This window comes from Camelina sativa, chromosome 10 (genome assembly GCF_030686135.1).
Source record: "Camelina sativa cultivar CO46 ecotype springtype chromosome 10, ASM3068613v1".
NCBI classification, from domain to species: domain Eukaryota; kingdom Viridiplantae; phylum Streptophyta; class Magnoliopsida; order Brassicales; family Brassicaceae; genus Camelina; species Camelina sativa.
This window is the reverse complement of record NC_141889.1, coordinates 10,302,064-10,319,245: the sequence shown is the minus strand read 5'-3', so window position 1 is coordinate 10,319,245 and position 17,182 is coordinate 10,302,064. Positions and strand designations below refer to the sequence as shown.

General features: G+C 35.2%; 3 protein-coding genes and 1 long non-coding RNA gene across 6 annotated transcripts; 3 read left to right on the top strand and 1 right to left on the bottom strand.

Moving 5' to 3' along the window:
* Positions 1-1,143: 1,143 nt before the first annotated feature.
* LOC147935962 (uncharacterized) lies at positions 1,144-1,905 on the top strand. The gene is made up of 3 exons (XR_015568029.1): positions 1,144-1,454; positions 1,528-1,590; positions 1,730-1,905. It is a non-coding gene; the product is annotated as an uncharacterized LOC147935962 (long non-coding RNA).
* A 1,900-nt stretch (positions 1,906-3,805) lies between these two features.
* Positions 3,806-6,206, top strand: LOC104718451 (uncharacterized). Of its 2 annotated transcripts, XM_010436205.3 has the most exons (3): positions 3,806-4,275; positions 4,380-5,793; positions 5,935-6,206. In XM_010436205.3, exons 2-3 carry the CDS (start codon positions 4,381-4,383, stop codon positions 5,974-5,976), a joined length of 1,455 nt encoding a protein of 484 aa, XP_010434507.1. In that variant the 5' UTR covers positions 3,806-4,275; position 4,380; the 3' UTR covers positions 5,977-6,206. The 2 variants fall into 2 exon arrangements, with proteins under 2 accessions (XP_010434507.1, XP_087324081.1); XM_087467955.1 differs by having other exon boundaries at positions 4,237-5,793.
* A 593-nt stretch (positions 6,207-6,799) lies between these two features.
* On the top strand, positions 6,800-11,015 carry LOC104718450 (protein MALE DISCOVERER 2). Its single transcript, XM_010436204.3, has 13 exons — positions 6,800-7,328; positions 7,501-7,857; positions 7,956-8,088; positions 8,185-8,256; positions 8,340-8,483; positions 8,567-8,710; positions 8,795-8,889; positions 8,980-9,390; positions 9,479-9,669; positions 9,762-9,894; positions 9,978-10,132; positions 10,232-10,423; positions 10,525-11,015. Exons 2-13 carry the CDS (start codon positions 7,773-7,775, stop codon positions 10,780-10,782), a joined length of 2,013 nt encoding a protein of 670 aa, XP_010434506.1. The 5' UTR covers positions 6,800-7,328; positions 7,501-7,772; the 3' UTR covers positions 10,783-11,015.
* A 4,434-nt stretch (positions 11,016-15,449) lies between these two features.
* Positions 15,450-17,182, bottom strand: LOC104718449 (protein DOG1-like 4). 2 transcript variants are annotated; one of them, XM_010436202.3, is made up of 3 exons: positions 16,705-17,164; positions 16,343-16,502; positions 15,450-15,691 (listed from the first exon to the last, which is right to left on the bottom strand). In XM_010436202.3, the coding sequence occupies exons 1-3, from the start codon at positions 17,113-17,115 to the stop codon at positions 15,636-15,638; spliced, it is 627 nt and encodes a 208-aa protein (XP_010434504.2). In that variant the 5' UTR covers positions 17,116-17,164; the 3' UTR covers positions 15,450-15,635. The 2 variants fall into 2 exon arrangements, with proteins under 2 accessions (XP_010434504.2, XP_010434503.1); XM_010436201.3 differs by lacking the exon at positions 15,450-15,691 and having other exon boundaries at positions 16,031-16,502; positions 16,705-17,182.

Here is a 17,182-nt window from a genome sequence, read left to right as displayed (position 1 = left end):
TATAGAATTCAAGGGTTGGTCCACAGTCCACACCACATTTCACGCTACACAAAAAGTCAAAACTTAATAGGTCTTATAATTATTTCTAAAAAATTATACTTCTATTTTTTTTTCTGCAAAAATTCTATTTCTATTTCTATTTATTTTTTGAACTAAACCAAAGCTTTGTTTGTTTAGAGATTGGAAAGAACAGAAGTGGCTGAGTGTTTTTTTTCCTTTCTCAAAACGATTACTTAACTACTCCATGTAGTAGTATCTAACAGTTAAATCTTTATTTGTGTGTTATTTAGAAGACGTAAACATAAAACATTAAGTAAGACTTTGAAAGAGTGTTTTCCAATGCCGGTTGGTCTTTTTGTTTAATTTTTTAGCCACCAATGCCGGTTGGTTATTCAGCAATTATAAGTCAATTTTTTTGCTTTTCAATTCTTAATTAGTTTTTTTCGGAATGTTGTGTGCAACTTTTTTTTTTTTTTTGTGGTTAAAAATTGAGAATTTTATCCGCACTGCTCATGAACAATAGCAAACATTCTCGCCAATGCTATTTTCAATAATTTTTTCTTCCACCTGCCACACAGCATTTATAAGAATACTATTATATTTTTTTATCTTTTTTACTCAAAATTAAAACTAAAAAAAAAATTCTACGGCATTTAAGAAAAATTGACATAAAGTAAGAATAATAATTAATACAGTTTCGTTTAAGAAGAGCGACTTTCTCTCCTAATAATTTTCGAGTTCTCCGTCTGCATCATCTTTTCATCTTCTTCAATAGCAAATCGTCGTCTTTGCATGTAATGATGGATTTCTTCATCCAGTCAATTTCTTCATATGTTGGAAGTCAATTTTTGATTTCTAACATAATAGTTGTCCACTTTGCAGGTCATCAGAGCAGGAGGACCAAATCCACCAACATAGGTTCTCGTCCACTGTTAATTTTCACTTCTTTATATAAGGTCGACCATATCTTACTACGATTTCCAATTTATATCCATTTCTAGCAAATCAAGTTGTCCACCTTGTAGATCTTCTCATCCGATAGACCAGATCCCAAAACTTAGGTTATTGTCCACCGTTATAAAATCTCCTTTCTCATTTACGTCTTGCTAATCATATCTAACAAATTATGTGTCTACCCTGCAGATCTTTTCATTCGATGGACAAGATAAAAAAAAAGTTCTTGTCCACCGCTATTATGTCTTCCGTTCTCAGTTTTTGGTATGGTGTTTTATTTTGCTGGTAAACCAAAAAAACTTTGAAACCCTGTAGGTATGAAGACGGTGGACCAAATTCATCATACAATGCTTTTGTCCACAATTATCATGTCCTTCAGTTGAGTAGATCATATCCATCGGGTCTGACGAACTTGTCCATTGTTGCCCACATGTCAGATGAAGAAGCAGGCACTAGGAATATGTGACTCCTCTCGTCCACATCCAGATCCAACAGTTAAGGTATATGTGCACCATTATTATTTCAGTCGTTTGGTCCATTTGTAACAAAAAACCCAACTTGTCCCCGTTGCAGGTTTGATGATGACGCAGGCACAATATATGTTGTCTCTTCGGTGGACCAGTTTTAACAGTCAAGGTATATGTCCACCCTTACTATGTCAATCGTTTGTTTTAGTGGACTACATTCAACAGTCACAGTATATGTCCATCATTAGTATGTCCACCTTTTATAACAAAAACCTAACTTGTCCTAAACAAATTTTCAAACCTTGCAGGTTTGACCAAAAAACTTTCACACCCTGCTAGTCTGAAGACGGTAGACCAAATTCATCATACAATGCTCTTGTCCACAATTATCATCTCCTTCAGTTGAGTAGATCATATCCATCGGGCCTGACGAACTTGTTCATTGTTGCCCACATGTCAGATGAAGAAGCAGGCACTAGGAATGGTGTACCTCCTTTCATCCACATTCAGATCCAGCAGTTAATGTATATGTGGAACGTTATTATTTCAGTCGTTTGGTCCATTTGTAACAAAAACCCAACTTGTCCCGTTGCAGGTTTGATGATGACGCATGCATAATATATGTTGTCCCTCTGGTGGACCAGTTTCAACAGTCAAGGTATATGTGCACCCTTACTATGTCAATATGTCAATCGTTTGTTTTAGTGGACTACATTCAACAGTCACAGTATATGTCCACCATTATTATGTCCACCTTTTGTAAACCTAACTTGTCCTCATTGCATGTCTCATGACGACACATTCACTGGAAATGTTGTGCCTCCGGTGGATTGGTTTCAACCAGTGTTCTAAAAGTCGTCCTCGGCGGCCGTCGAGGCGGCGCGAAGTCTCTGGGCGGTGGTGACCCACGGCGAGTTGGCCAAAATCAGAGAGAAAATCGGCCAAAATTTAAAAGTACCTAAAACTTAATTTTTGTGTTAGGGATCCATGGAAATGAAGGTATTTTTATGATATTTAAGTCTTTAAAGTAAGAAAATGATGAAAAATGAAAGAAATACAGCTAGACCGAAGAAAAAAAATACAGCAAGTTGGCGGCTATTAGGGTTTAGTGGAGGAAGAAGACACTTCAATGTAATTACAAGTTTACCCTTTTTGTCTAAGTTAAAAATGAACTAGAATTGTTCCCTAAATGACTCAAACCGAGGTTACAAATAACACACCATCCCTCTTTACCACTATGCTACGTGAAAATATGATACATCTAACACTTTGTCATTATATAACCTAAATATGTATCTAAAATATATAGTTTTGCTAAACGCCTTCTACCGCCTAGTAACTGATTAGTCCCCGACTAAACTGTCTCGGCGCTAGGCGCTAGTCCACCGCCCAACTAGCGTCTAGCCCTTTTTAGAACACTGGTTTCAATAGTCAAGGTCTATGTCCACCCTAATTATGTCTGTCCTTTGTTTGGTTTGGTTATCTATTCTTTTTAGTAGATCATATTCGTTTGGTTATCCATTCTTTGTAGTCACCATTGATATTCTTAACTTTTGTGACTATCGCTAATGACAACTCAACTTGTCGTCACTGCAGTTCTATTGACAGCGTATTCACTGAAAATATTGCCGCTCCGGTGGACCAGGTCCAACTACCAAGATAGATGTCCTCTCTTTGGTAGACCATTTTTGTTTGACTTAGACGAACTTGTTTGTTGTTGTACAAACTCAGTATGTAACAATGATTATTCAGCCACCACCAAATCGACCAACTCTTCACCAAACATCTTCTTTAGATCTATTTAGGTTTACTCCTAAACAATGATATCATTAAATCATTATTTCTCATTGCTCTTTAATACACTTAAACCCATAATTGAAAGAGAATCGCAACTATTAATTCGTGTCACATCATTATTCCTTCCAACATTTTAAACGGTCATATTCTTTCTTTTCCTCCTTTAATGAAAGGATAGTTATGTCTTTTACTACATTCTCAGATAATGGCATTTGCGGTCAAATTACCTAAAAAGTTTTCATGTAAACTTAAAATAATTAATTAATCTAAAATCAAGTCCTATCAATCATCCGTCGAGGCGATGCCGCGACTTTTCTTCAAAGACTTGTAAAAGTTTAAACAAATTAATTAGTGCATTCGGGAAAATGGAAAAATTAGTGCAGCATAACAAAACGTTTGTGTGGCTCAGAAAAGGACAGGACAGAACATGTGTTACATTTACCAAAGTCGGTCCACTTCACTAGTGCTTATTTGGCTCACATAAACAGTCTTTTCCCAACTTTTTTTTTTTTTTTTTTTTTTTTATAATTATTATTACTTTTAGAAGAATAGTTGGAAACTTGAACCACAACTACTCCTCACGTTTTGGCCTATTGATTAATTCACCTAATCACCTTGATGCCAATTTTTTTTCTTGTCTATGATCTTCTTGTATTCGTCTGCTAATATAGTAACGACATCGTTTTCTATCGGCACAGCACATAAAAATTCCAACTAAGAAAACAAAAGTAGTTGATCTCATCATTACATTTCAATCAAATCTTTGTGGGGATATGATTTGTTATGAGTCTCAATTATACAAAATGAAAACATAAGATCAAAGCAAAAGTCTCTTTTATTGACAATTCTTTAGTCTCTCACACACACTTGTTCTTATAGATTCATCTGCTATTTTCCCCTAAACTCAAGCCTTCAATCTCGGCCCTGGACATTCGGTATTATATACAATATATATTATCTCTCTATTATTATTTTTTTCCTATTCTTTCACTTTAATAAGAACAACTACAATCTCAAACACACAACAGAAGCTGATTCTTGATTTAACCAAGTGGAGGTATTTTAAAAGCTTCTGTGTTCTTTCATGTTCGTTTCCATATTTCTTTGATCTTCTTCTTTTACTTCTTTAAATCTTATTCTTCTTCTTCTTTCCTTTTCAAGAATGGAGGGGAGGAAACTGAATTTGTATGCTCCATTACCATCTATAAGACGGATACCATCTTTTATAGAGCGTTCGAGTGAATCAGAGAACAAGAAGACGACGATTACAAGACCAGTGCTTAGATCATGTCCGAGTACAAAACAAGAAACGCCGGTTTTTGTATTACCGGACCAGAGCTTCTATAATCTAACCGAATCAGCTTCAGTTCCTTTTGTGTGGGAACAAAGCCCTGGAAAACCAAAAGATGACATGGCTACATTGATTCAAGAATCAGGTTTATTAGAGACCGATGAAGAAGAAGAAGACGAAGATGAAGATTTGGATACGGTTCCTTCAAATGGAAGCTTCTCTGTTAACTGCAGCACAAGTGGAGTAAGCGAAATCGAGAAGAATGGTGAGAAGTCCGAAGGTGATGATGAGAAGAAATCTAGAGAAAGTCTAGATCTAATGATGTCCAGATTCTTACCAGCTGCTAAAGCAATGGCTCTTCAGATACATCAGAAACATCAATCTTCATATAACTCTTCAGAGCAGAAGCAAATCACTCAGACGACCAGAGAAGCTCTTGTAATCCGCCAAAGAAGTCAATTAGTCTCAGAACATGAACATTTCGCCATTGTTCAGAGCCTTTACGATGATTTAAACATCGATGATGATGATGATGATGACGAAGATGATGATGATGATTATGGTCATGGTGATCACAAGATCTATCCAAATGTTACCAAGAAAGCTTGCGGATTCTTGCCAAGGCTTTGTGCTAAGAACTCATTCAAGTTTCTAAACCCGGTTCCTTTGGATTCAGTATCATCAAACCGGTCTATGAAACACTCGTCGGGTGAACAAACCAGTTTACCAAACTGGTCAACTAGGCGTCTCTCCGGTTTTATATCTCCGTACCGAACCTCTTGTTCTGATTCCGGTTTTCTCGGTACTCCGGAGAAACCAACAGAGAGCTTCAAAAGGCTAAACAGAGGAATAAGCAAGTCTCAAGAACTGTATCCGACAAGAACAAGAAGAGACTTGATTCTTCCTAATTATTCAAACTCTGGTGAAATCAGAACGTTTAGAAGCTCGGTCTCAACTCCTTCGAGGAACCAACGGACGACAATTCCCGACTCGAGGTTTCTTGTGGAGGAAGTAAACAGAAGAAGGAACAACAACAGGTCAGGGAATCTTCTCAATACATCGCCGGAATGTACGCCGGCGATTTCTCCTCCTCCGTTACCGGAAACTCCGTCTCGGTCTTGGCTCCGACGAACCCTCCTTCCGCCGGTGAACCCTAGACCATACGGAGTCGTTTTAAGTCAAGTTCGTACCAAGAAACTAGATCAAGAAGTTCTTGAATCTACGAAATGGGAGACGATCGTTAAAACATCGTACGTTCACAACGATCACGCTCGTTATTCTCAGGTACTACTAAATAATATACTCTTTGAACATCTTTTGGTTCTTTAAAAATCCAAATATAACTTCTATATTATTTTTTTAATCTATTTTTGGTGTATTATTGTTCAATGTATTTATCTTTTCTTTTGTGAAATTTATATGCAGGAGCTGATTGTTCATCCATCGTCTCGCCAGATAAATACATAAAACCAGACACAATTACTTGTTCTTTTTTACGTTACAATTAAATTAATAAATAGTTTTAAGGTGTTTGCCTCTTCTTTTTCTTGTAGGCAACACAAATGTACCCGAGATTGTTTCTCTGTGTTTTAATTCTTTTGTGTGTGTGTCAGTGTGTGTTATATAACTGTGGTTTCGTTTTTCCGACCGCATGTTTTGTAATTGAAGGAATTTATGTTATTGATGTTTGATGCGAACCGGTTTTGACTTATCTGGTTTAGACCGGCATAATCATACAGCATAACCATCCTGAATCATAATATCGATTCAGTAATTTTAACATGTGGCCTCTATAAGAAATTTTCCGGTTCATTGGAACCGACGAAACATCTAACTCCACTGGCGGCAGATACTCAATCCAATGTTTTTTTTTTCTTTAAACAATCAAAATCACCAAAGTGGAACTAGAGAGCTATCTTTGTCTGATAGACTAAGGATGCACAAATATAATAGTATAAGTTTTGATTGACTTTTGTGTTTTCCTAATATCATCAGCTGCAATTGTGTTGACATTTTGATCATGACGGAAGACAATACATTTAAGAAGTAATGGGAGGCATGTAGTTTAATGATGATGTTCATGCACATTAATTCCCCAAAACTGTGTGGGTGTGATAGTGCTCATCATCATCCATAACATAACCGTAAGATTAACGATATCCAACGGTCAGAAAGATTCACTATTGTATCACCGGTCCTACTAGTAATGGCATAAGAGGCAGGCACGTCCCATAACCCATAAGTGTTATTGAATTGGATTCTTAATAAAATAAAGAATGAGAAGAGATTTGGATACTAACCAAATTTAAAATACAGAATCATTTTCATTTTGTGTTTAAAATATTTATGCAGCAAGGTGACGTGTCCTAGTGCAGTATAATTAAGCACGTATGATTATTAAAAAGAAAAAAACAAAAAAAAAGAAAGTAAATTACAAGGAATTAGGAGGGGTTGTGAAATTGGAAAAAGAAATCGAAGCAATTAATAAGACAACAAATTGTTGCAAAAGAGAGAGAAGGGAAGAGGGAGGAGGAGAGAGAGAAGGCTACCACCCCCCTTTGGCCCTGGAGAGACCAAAGATGGTCGAAGAGAGAAAACTCTGAGATCATCATCATCATCTTCCTGCAAACAAACACACAAGAAATCGATTTTTTATTTTATTTTTGAATATAGTTAACATCGAATTCTGAGGATATATATTTTGATTTCCCAAAATCACCAACATTATCTTGCTTGCCCTACCCGCTCGCTTTGTTTTTTGTTTACCAGAACCATAATAATACGTTTGCTCGCAATACAAGGAACCCCCTTTTTTTACAGTAAGTTTTAATTTTTTTTCCAATCATTTGTTTGGTTCCTTTACGTAATTTGCAATGTTCTTTCTTTTGATGATTTCTCTGTATTGTTTTGGATATATATACATTGCTTCTTCGTAAAGGTATCCCTTTTGTAATGATTCTTTATCTAAATTTTTATTGCATTTTTCTTCAGGTATCAAAAGACTCATAACGAGCTGTTATAGATCCCAGAGATATCAAACACAGTGATGAAAAGGGTTTTGTGATGAAGGTCGACCCTAATATCCGAGAATTTTCTTCTGCCTCATTCTGTTGTACATTGTAATTACTATATAGAACATATCTTCTTCTTTTTTGGGTTTGGTTGTAAGAAAGTTTGTTTCTGGGAAATGGGTTTCCTGGGATTTTGATTTGTGTAATTTAGGAAAAACTCTTTAGTATAGTGTTTGTTGTAAAAACCTTAAAATGGGTTGTGGATACCACTTCCCTTGCTTCCTCTTCTTGATCATTAGCCTTCAAGCTCCTCTCTCTTTGTCCCTCAATTCCCAAGGTTAGACTTTTTTATGATCCTATCTTCTTTTTTACTTCTCATGTTTTTGTTTTAGGGTTTTGGTTCTTAGTTTTTTTTTTTTTTTATAATCAATTTAGGATCCGCATTGTTGAAGTTCCGGGCAAGAGTGAACTCGGATCCTCATGGAACTCTTGCAAATTGGAATGTTTCTGGTAATGATCTCTGCTTTTGGTCAGGGGTTACTTGCGTTGACGGTAAAGTGCAGATTCTGTAAGTTCCTCTGTTTTTTAGACTAAGACTTTGCAGATGAGATCATTAGTTGTCTCTATGTTCTGATTATAAGTGTGTTGTCTGTTTTATATATAGGGATCTTAGCGGATGTTCTTTGGAAGGAACGTTAGCTCCTGAGCTTAGCCAATTGAGTAACTTAAGATCTCTGTAAGGATCTCTTCTCCTTAGCTTCTCTTTGAATCTTTGATGAGTAACTTAAGCGGGACTAATCTGCTTTCTTGTTTTTACAGAATACTCTCTAGGAATCATTTCTCCGGTGGAATTCCAAAGGAGTATGGGAGTTTCAAAAACTTGCAAGTCTTAGATTTGAGAGATAACGATTTGAGCGGACAGATTCCACCTGAGCTAACCAATGACTCATCGCTAAAACACTTGTGAGTTAACATTTCTATTGTTCAATGCTTAACAAAAATGTATTACAAAAAGTATACCTTACCTTTTTTTGCTATGACCTTAGGTTGCTTTCTGGTAACAAATTTTCTGGTGATGTGAGAATAAAGATCCTGAGACTTCAATCATCGTATGAAGTCCGGTTAAACAAGAGTCCAAAGTTATCTCCTTTGTCTGTTCTCGGATGTGCAAACAGAAGACTTGGACATTGGTAAGCTCTGTCTGATATTAATTCATCTAACAGGAGAGTGTCTTTTGGTTTATTCATCTCTTCACAGTTCATCTCTCTTGACAGTGTTTCAAGAAACCGTTTCATTCGAGTAAAAAAGATAGAAGCTTTTGTATTCCATATCAAAGCGACTTCCAGACGTTTCTTGAAAGCACTCCCGAGTAAGCCAAAGACAATTCTGATTTCAGCATGTTTAGCGTAGAATCATCTAAAGATTAGTGCTTGAAAACTTCAATATATGATTCTTGCAGGTTTTTTGGAGGAAACTGATATCCTCAAACGACGTGAGTTACTCGAGGAGACAAGTAATTTGGCAGCTGAGCCTGCTCCTTCCGCTCCTAGTCCTTCTCCTGGCATTATAACTGAAGCTTCCCCTCGGAGCAGCGGGTCTTTCCCTGCAGTAACTAATGCAAAGAAGAGAAGACCGCCTTTACTCCCTCCTTCTCCTGATGAGGACACTAGTCCTGATTCCTCTCAGAATCAGCCACAAGATAATAAACAGTCAAAACATGTGTGGCTGTATGTGGTTATTGCGGTTGCTTCTTTCGTCGGTTTACTGGTTATAGTAGCGGGTATATTCTTCTGCCGGAAAAGAGCAGTAAAGAGCATAGGTCCTTGGAAAACTGGTCTTAGTGGACAGTTACAGAAAGCTTTTGTTACCGGTAAAATCTTTTTTTCTTTCTATAGTGTTTCCATTTTTACTCTGTTTCTTTTAACATTGAAACTGAGGACATGAACAAAAATTTCTAGGGGTACCAAAGCTCAATCGGGCTGAGCTAGAAACAGCGTGTGAGGATTTCAGCAATATTATAGAGGCATTTGACGGTTACACTGTGTATAAAGGAACTTTGTCGAGTGGTGTTGAGATAGCGGTGGCTTCAACCGCGATTGCTGAGTCTAAAGAATGGACAAGAGCCATGGAAATGGCATACCGTAGAAAGGTTAATTACTCCTTACTAGAAAGAAAAAAATAAGGTGTTACCAAATTATAGTCTTTTGAACTGGAGTTGGTGTATGTCTTCTTTTTTTGTAGATTGATTCACTGTCCCGGATCAACCATAAGAACTTTGTGAATCTGATTGGATATTGTGAAGAAGATGATCCTTTTAATAGGATGATGGTCTTTGAATATGCTCCAAATGGAACCCTTTTCGAGCATTTGCACGGTAAAAACATCGGTCTCGGTCTCATGATCGATGTTCTCTTGGCTTCACTCTCTCAGTTGATAACGTTTTTTTTCGCATATCAGATAAGGAGATGGAGCATCTTGATTGGGGCGCACGGATGAGAATAATAATGGGAACAGCTTATTGTTTGCAACATATGCACGAGATGAACCCTCCCATGGCACATTCGGACTTCAACTCATCAGAAATCTACCTAACTGATGACTATGCAGCCAAGGTTTGCTCTAAAATCTCTTAAAAACTTTTAAAGGTGTTTTTATTAAGTTGCATTGTTGTCTTTAAGATGCTAAAAAGATTTAGTTAATCGAATTTGTAGGTCTCGGAGATTCCTTTCAACTTAGAGGCAAGATTAAATCCGAAGAAACAAGTGAGTGGTGACTTGGAGCAAACGTCATTGCTACTACCTCCAGAGCCAGAGGCTAATGTCCATAGCTTCGGAGTCTTAATGCTCGAAATAATCTCCGGAAAGCTCTCTTTCTCAGACGAATACGGTTCCATCGAGCAATGGGTATATATATATAAGCATTATTAATAACACCACTCTAACCGAAACAGCAAAACATGCATAGAACTTTATCCATATACTAAATGGCCCGGTCCATGTTTCAGGCATCAAAGTACCTTGTAAACGAAGACTCAGGAGAAATGATAGATCCATCGTTAAAGACATTCAAAGAAGAAGAGCTTGAAGTGATATGCGATGTGATACGAGAATGTCTGAAAACAGAGCCGAGACATCGACCTTCAATGAAAGATGTAGCGGAACAACTTAAACAAGTTATTAACATAACTCCTGAGAAAGCTACCCCTAGATCCTCTCCTCTTTGGTGGGCAGAGCTCGAGATCTTGTCCTCTGAAGCAACTTGACCAGTCAGAGGTTTCTCCTATTCATTTTAATGTCTCTCTCTCTCTCTACACTGTAACATTTTTTTTCTATTTTTCTTATATGAGCTTTTGGTTTCTTGATTTTTCAACGTTCAATTTGTTTTGATTAGTGTGTCCTTCTCGATGGATTTGAATGATATATACGAGTTTCGATATGTGCATTTGTATAATTCAAGTATATGTCACGTATTGGACGTATTATTTTTCTGATGAAATATGTGTGTAATTATGATTTTTATTTATTAGGTTTCGCTTATTTTTGTAGTCCTTGATGTATAAAACTTGCAACTTCATCATATTCATATATTCATGCTTTGAAATTACATTATATTGCTGATGGAAGTCAAATACAAAAAAAAATCTAATAATAAAAAGAACGAAAAATAATGTTTACTCGATAATAATTTCACCTCATTGGTATATTCAGTGTGTCCGATATGCTTTTCCGACACTAACGTGGTTTGATTTGCAAGGAAATGAGGAGATGAAACTAACAGGAAGCGAGTTAGATTAGATCCTTGACAGATGAATTGAAAACCATCGACAACAAAGAAAAGTTTCAGGAACGAAAGAGAATGATTCAGACTTTATCAACGGTACGTTATGTTGTCACTTGCGGAACAAGGCAAACTCTCGCATCTTCGCTATGATGCATGCTAGTAATTTCACAATCAAAGTGCCTTCGTTCAAGCCAGCGACCTCCAAAAACAACTACCATTCAATGGGTTGCTCTAACTGGCCTCTCCGTTCCAATTGCATCAGCACAATCTGGAAGTGGTACATGATGACTCTTTATTCACTCTGTACCAAGCAAGTCACTCTATGCTGGTATTCACTATTTATATATAAGTAAACTCCGACTGTGTGATGATGGTTTATTCACTGTTCTTCAGGTCACCCCTAAAAATATTAAGTTTTAATTATGTGTGAGAGAGTTGCTTATGAGAACACTGCTGACGTACATGCTTATGATATAGTCAAGAACCAAATTACATGAGCATTTGGGATTGTGTCTGATTGCAAAGACTTCCTTTCACTTTTTCAACTATCAAATCTTGATTCAGTTTTTCCAGTTTGTAGGAAGGAAATTTCATCTCTTGGAGACAGTCTCGCGTCTCAAAGGTAGAGCATAACAAATATGGACAATAGTTGGGGTTACGAAAACAGTGAGTTTGACCACCATTGAGGGTGATAGAAATATCAAGGTTTTAGCAGATGCCTTATGATTGATCAGAGAGTATCGCAAGGATTTATCAAGGTACGAGAATCGATAAAGAGCTGACTTGGAGACTCTATGCACAACAACAGTGCACTGTTCAACTTTCCCCATGTATGTGGAATTTTTTAAAAATAAGAAATGCTCCTACAACCTAATATAATCGCATACCAAATTGTCTTGTATTCGCCGCAAATAAGGTGTCATCCATTTTTATATATTTTCTTTTAAAATATTATATATTGTATTAGTTTGTTATAAGAAAATTTTCTATGAAGTCTAATAGATAGAAAATAATTTCTAGGAGTAAAAAATTTTAAATTGTTGACTCATGGTACAACTTCTACATTATTTAGTTCTCAAATCTCGTTAAGTTTACTTGCAAATGTATTTTATTCCTACATACATAGTGATCGTATTAACTCATAGGGCTATGTTCTATTTGGCGAAAAAAACATAAAATAGAAATTATCTTTAGGAGAGATGGCCGAGTGGTTGATGGCTCCGGACTTGAAAACCGGTATTGTTCATAAAAATAACTATTGAGGGTTCGAATCCCTCTCTCTCCTGTGTCAACGTTATGAATGAGAGAATATGATCTTCGATGGTTGATCAATAAGGAATAGATCAAACCAATTAGGCCAAACTTATGAACGCTACCAAATGAAATAAAGTTTGACTATAGATGCAACAATGTGTAATAGTGGCAATAACTTCTACCTTAAGAATTACAAAGCAATATCAAAAGAAAACGCCGAGGGTCGTAACATTCTTTTTTTTCTTTTCTTATATGAGCTTTTGGTTTCTTAATTTTTCAACGGTCGGTTTGTTTTGATTAGTGTGTCCTTCTCGATGGATCTGCTATATACGATTTTCAATATGTGTGTTTGTATAATGCATAGTACTAGTATCTATCACGTATTGGACGCGCGTATTATATTTCTGATGAAATATGTGTAATTATAATTATTTTTGGAGAATTCATCCCAAAATTATCTATAAAATTTTTACAAATCTCCTATCTCTCTCTATTCTGTATACCTTTTTCTTCTTTAATAAAATATGTTAAGACTAAATACCCTTTTTTCCTTTCTCAATTTTTTATTTTTTATTTTTATTTTTATTTTTAAAACAAAAATAAAACCAAAAAAAATCATTACCGATCTCTTCTCTTCCTCAGTCACCGTCGTTTTTCTCCGGAGCTCTCTACCACCGGCGATTTTTCATCGGAACTCTCTATTACTATCGTTTCTTCACCTTTTTCGAGTTGTATCAAGCTTTCCTTCAAAATATAAGTGTATTCTTCAACATAAGAATAAATTTTTTGATGAATAGGGTTAGGTTTGGATTTTGGAAATTTAGATTGTATTTTGTTTGATATGCTTAGCAAATTGGGTGTTTTACCATGGGTTATGGGTCAATTGAGCTATTTAGTTGATAAGAAATGAATTTTACTGTTGAATCGTAGTGAATTGTAGAGATTAGAACGCCAAACTATTCAATTTTCAGTTATCCCGACTTGGTAAAATTGGTAAAACTGGTAATATTAGTAAATAGAGTATAACTAGTAAAACTGGTAATACTGATTAATGTAGTACAACCAGTAAAACTAGTAGTATTACTAATTGAGTTTTTTTAAAATTTTTTTGGCAAGATAAAATGGGAGAGAACGTCAGCATATATTTTAAGCCTGAATGTCGTATATATAGTATAATGTTCAAGACACATGTGAAGAATATAAAAGAAGCTTGGGTTTGTTGAAAGTCACGTTAAATTGCAGTTGAGAAACATTCAAAGGATGATGAAATTGCACTTAACACCATTGTTTGATTCATATTTGATCTTTTGGTTTGTACTACTACTTTCTTGGTTATGTCTCAACTATTGTAAAACTTATTTTAAAATTTAGTAATGTTTGATTTTCCTTTTTCTTGATGTGTATATTTGCTCTGTCATAACAGAGTAAAACATCTATAACAAAGATAAAACTGGTAAAACTGAATTAAAAATCCATAAAATGATTTTATAGATAACATAATAATGTGTGTACTAGTAAACCTCAGAAGTAATGTTTAAATGTTTACTAAGAATGAAATTTTAAAAAAATATATGAATTTTGGGTTGTTATGTAAAAACCAATGTTTACTAAGAATGAAATTTTAAAAAAATATATGAATTTTAGGTTGTTATGTAAGAACCTAAACAAGTGTTTCCTTATACTTTTAATGTCACTTTGTAAATAATAATCAAGTTAGAATAACAAAGTTATACAATTGTAGGTTTTAAACATATGAATGCATAAAAAACTCATAATTATATGTTAATAGACTTTAATCAACTGTAAAACTAAAAAATATAATTTTAAGAATGGGTAAAACTAATTAAATGAAAAAACCCCAAAAGTAGAACTATTTGCAATTTTGGTACAACTATTATACTTGGTATAACTATTTGTGAACACTAAGTGTGAACACACATATTGGATACATGGCAGTACAATTCAGATTTTTTTTTTTCAGCTGGACGTGTGGTTTTATTTTTTTTTGTCTCTGCAACAAACGGTTAATTACAAATAAAATACGACAAGTTTTCTCTAGTTTTATCAGCATTACAAAAACATACTAGTTATACCTATATATACTAGTATTACTTAAAACCCAGAAATTCAATTATAAATAAGATGCAGAACAAACAAATCATGAATCTCTTCTTAAGCAAACCGAATGAGTTTTATCTAGTTCTACTTGTTCAATCAAATCCAACTACTTATTCATGGAGTCACTCACGGTTGGCTTGTACTTCTTCCCGAGTTGGTTTATCGCCGCCATCATACCGGGTTTTCTTATTATTGTTGAGTCGTTCATCTCCGCTGTTTCTTCTTCCTTAATTGGTTACAGAGATCGCTCGCCGTTGATTTGATCATCATCGTTGAGTCGTTCATCCCCGTTGTTTTTTCTTCCTGAATTGGTTACAGAGGTCGCTCGCAGTTGAGTTGTTCATCGTCGTTGAGTCGTTCATCGTCGCCGTTGTTTCTACATATTGTTGTTGAGTTGTTCGTCGTTGTTGAGTCGTTCACTGTGAATGCTGCTGAAACTATTTCATCTCTACACTACTGAATGATCCAAATTCTCTAATTTACCGGATAGTTTTACATACTAGTATTACATAGAAAATCTTACTAGTTTTATCTATTTCTACTAATATTTCAAAATTGCACTAGTTTTACCTAGTTATATCCATAAATTCAAATACAAACATAAACCCAAAAATCACAATTTTCGTTCATCGTCGTTGAGTCATTCTCTATGAATGTTGCTGAAACCATTTCATCTTACTAGTTTTATCTAGTTGTACTTGTATTTTAAAATCACACTAGTTTTACTTAGTTATACTAGTTATACTCTGAAATTCAAATACGAACATAAACCCATAATTCACAAATTATAATATCAAAGTTTGTATTTTAGATCTATCTTGATTATCAATTGAACACCATAACAGAATATCTAGTTTCTCAAGTTTTACAAAATCATTTTTGAGATTGCAGTTTTAATTTCAAAATTTTCTCAGCTTTTAGGGATTTGATATAGTTTTAAAAGAGAAAGAATGGAGCTGTCGTTTATTCTTTCTGGGTTGGTTCCAGAAATCGTTCCCCCTCGCCGTTGTTGTTCATCGCTGACACGAAAAAAATAAAAAGAATTAGAAAAAGGAAGAAAATGATGAAATTAAAAAATTTGTTTAGTTTATTTTTATATTTTTATTTTAATTTTAAATATATTTTTTATATATTTTGGATTAAATCCAATAGATTTTGGATGAGTAAATTAAACCCAGGTTTTCAATATAATTGTTTTGTTTGTTCTAGAATAATATAGTAGAATACCAATTTCTAAAATTAAAAATAATTAAAAAAAAGTTTTTTTATGGAAAGAAGTTTTGAGATTGTCAGAAATTTTTTTAGAAACTTCTGATATTTTGACTACTTATAGCTTATTTTTGTTGTCACTTGATGTATATTTCAACATGCAACTTCACATTCATATACTTCAAGCCATGAAATTACATGCCTGACAAAAAAAAAGGAAAAAAAAAAGCGATGAAATTACATCAGCAAGTTAAAATTTTCTCATTGACTTTGTAAATACGAAAAAAAAAAAAAAACATATGACAAAAGACGAAACTATCCTTAGGTACGTATGTGTCAGTAACCATAGGAGTGAGTGACATTATGTCTTTGGTTTCCCCACCGACGTAACTGAACCTGAAATGCAGCCGCCGCTGCCAAAAACTCAACGCACTGCGGTGGAGCTAATATGTCTAAAATACCTTTAAGCGTTTTCAGCCTCACACAATCCGCCGCCTTCACCATCTTCTCGAGCCCCGTCGCCAAACCCTTCACCGCTGCCTCAACCACCACCACAGATTCTCCTCCTACGTGACATCCAAGCCTCGCAAGCTCAACCATCTTCCTATCACCCATAGCCACCTAAAGACAGTCTTAAAGTTTATGACATATTTTCCAAGAAAAACATATTTTAATAATGAATTTGTTCAATACGTATTTCTCTAAGAAAAATAAAATCCAGTTGAGATTTCAAAAGAATTCGAATTCATAAATAAAATACCAAATGTTTAGAAATAATAGTTTTAAAAATCTAAGATTCGTACGGATCAAATCATGGACCCACCTGATACCGCTCAACCTCTCTCTCAATTTTTTGCTCCTCGAACTTGGTCTTAGCTCTCAGCTCCTCCAGTTTTCTCACCTGAGCCTCCACAAGTACCAACCTCGACTTCCTCAGCCTATCAACCATCCGAAACACCGTCGAAGGTTTCCATCCGGTTAACCAGAAACAAGCTTTCTCTAACGGGGTTAGCCAAACCGGTCCGAAGAAGGCTAAGACATCTTCTCCTATGGCTGCCCATTTTGCCGTATAATAAGCTTTGTGATGTGTGGTTAGCTTCGAGATCAAAGCTCTAAGCTCGATCTCACTCATAGTGGTGTTATGAGCAATTAAAAGTTGATGAAGATATTGCTCAAGTTGAATGACCCAATTCTCGTAGAACTCTAGGAACTTTTCTTCTACTCGGTTTCTCATTTTGCTCTTTACTTGTTATATTCTTTAAGAAACTTTGCATTGTGGGACAATATATATATATATATAT

Bases quoted from the DNA above. Each gene is read 5' to 3' on its own strand.
- LOC104718451 (XM_010436205.3), top strand. From the start codon at position 4,381: ATGGAGGGGAGGAAACTGAATTTGTATGCTCCATTACCATCTATAAGA. The intron at 5,794-5,934 runs GTACTACTAAAT...ATTTATATGCAG, and splicing joins ATCACGCTCGTTATTCTCAG to GAGCTGATTGTTCATCCATC.
- LOC104718450 (XM_010436204.3), top strand. From the start codon at position 7,773: ATGGGTTGTGGATACCACTTCCCTTGCTTCCTCTTCTTGATCATTAGC. The intron at 9,670-9,761 runs GTTAATTACTCC...CTTTTTTTGTAG, and splicing joins AAATGGCATACCGTAGAAAG to ATTGATTCACTGTCCCGGAT. The intron at 10,133-10,231 runs GTTTGCTCTAAA...TCGAATTTGTAG, and splicing joins CTGATGACTATGCAGCCAAG to GTCTCGGAGATTCCTTTCAA.
- LOC104718449 (XM_010436201.3), bottom strand. From the start codon at position 17,115: ATGAGAAACCGAGTAGAAGAAAAGTTCCTAGAGTTCTACGAGAATTGG. The intron at 16,503-16,704 runs GTGGGTCCATGA...GACTGTCTTTAG, and splicing joins GAGAGGTTGAGCGGTATCAG to GTGGCTATGGGTGATAGGAA.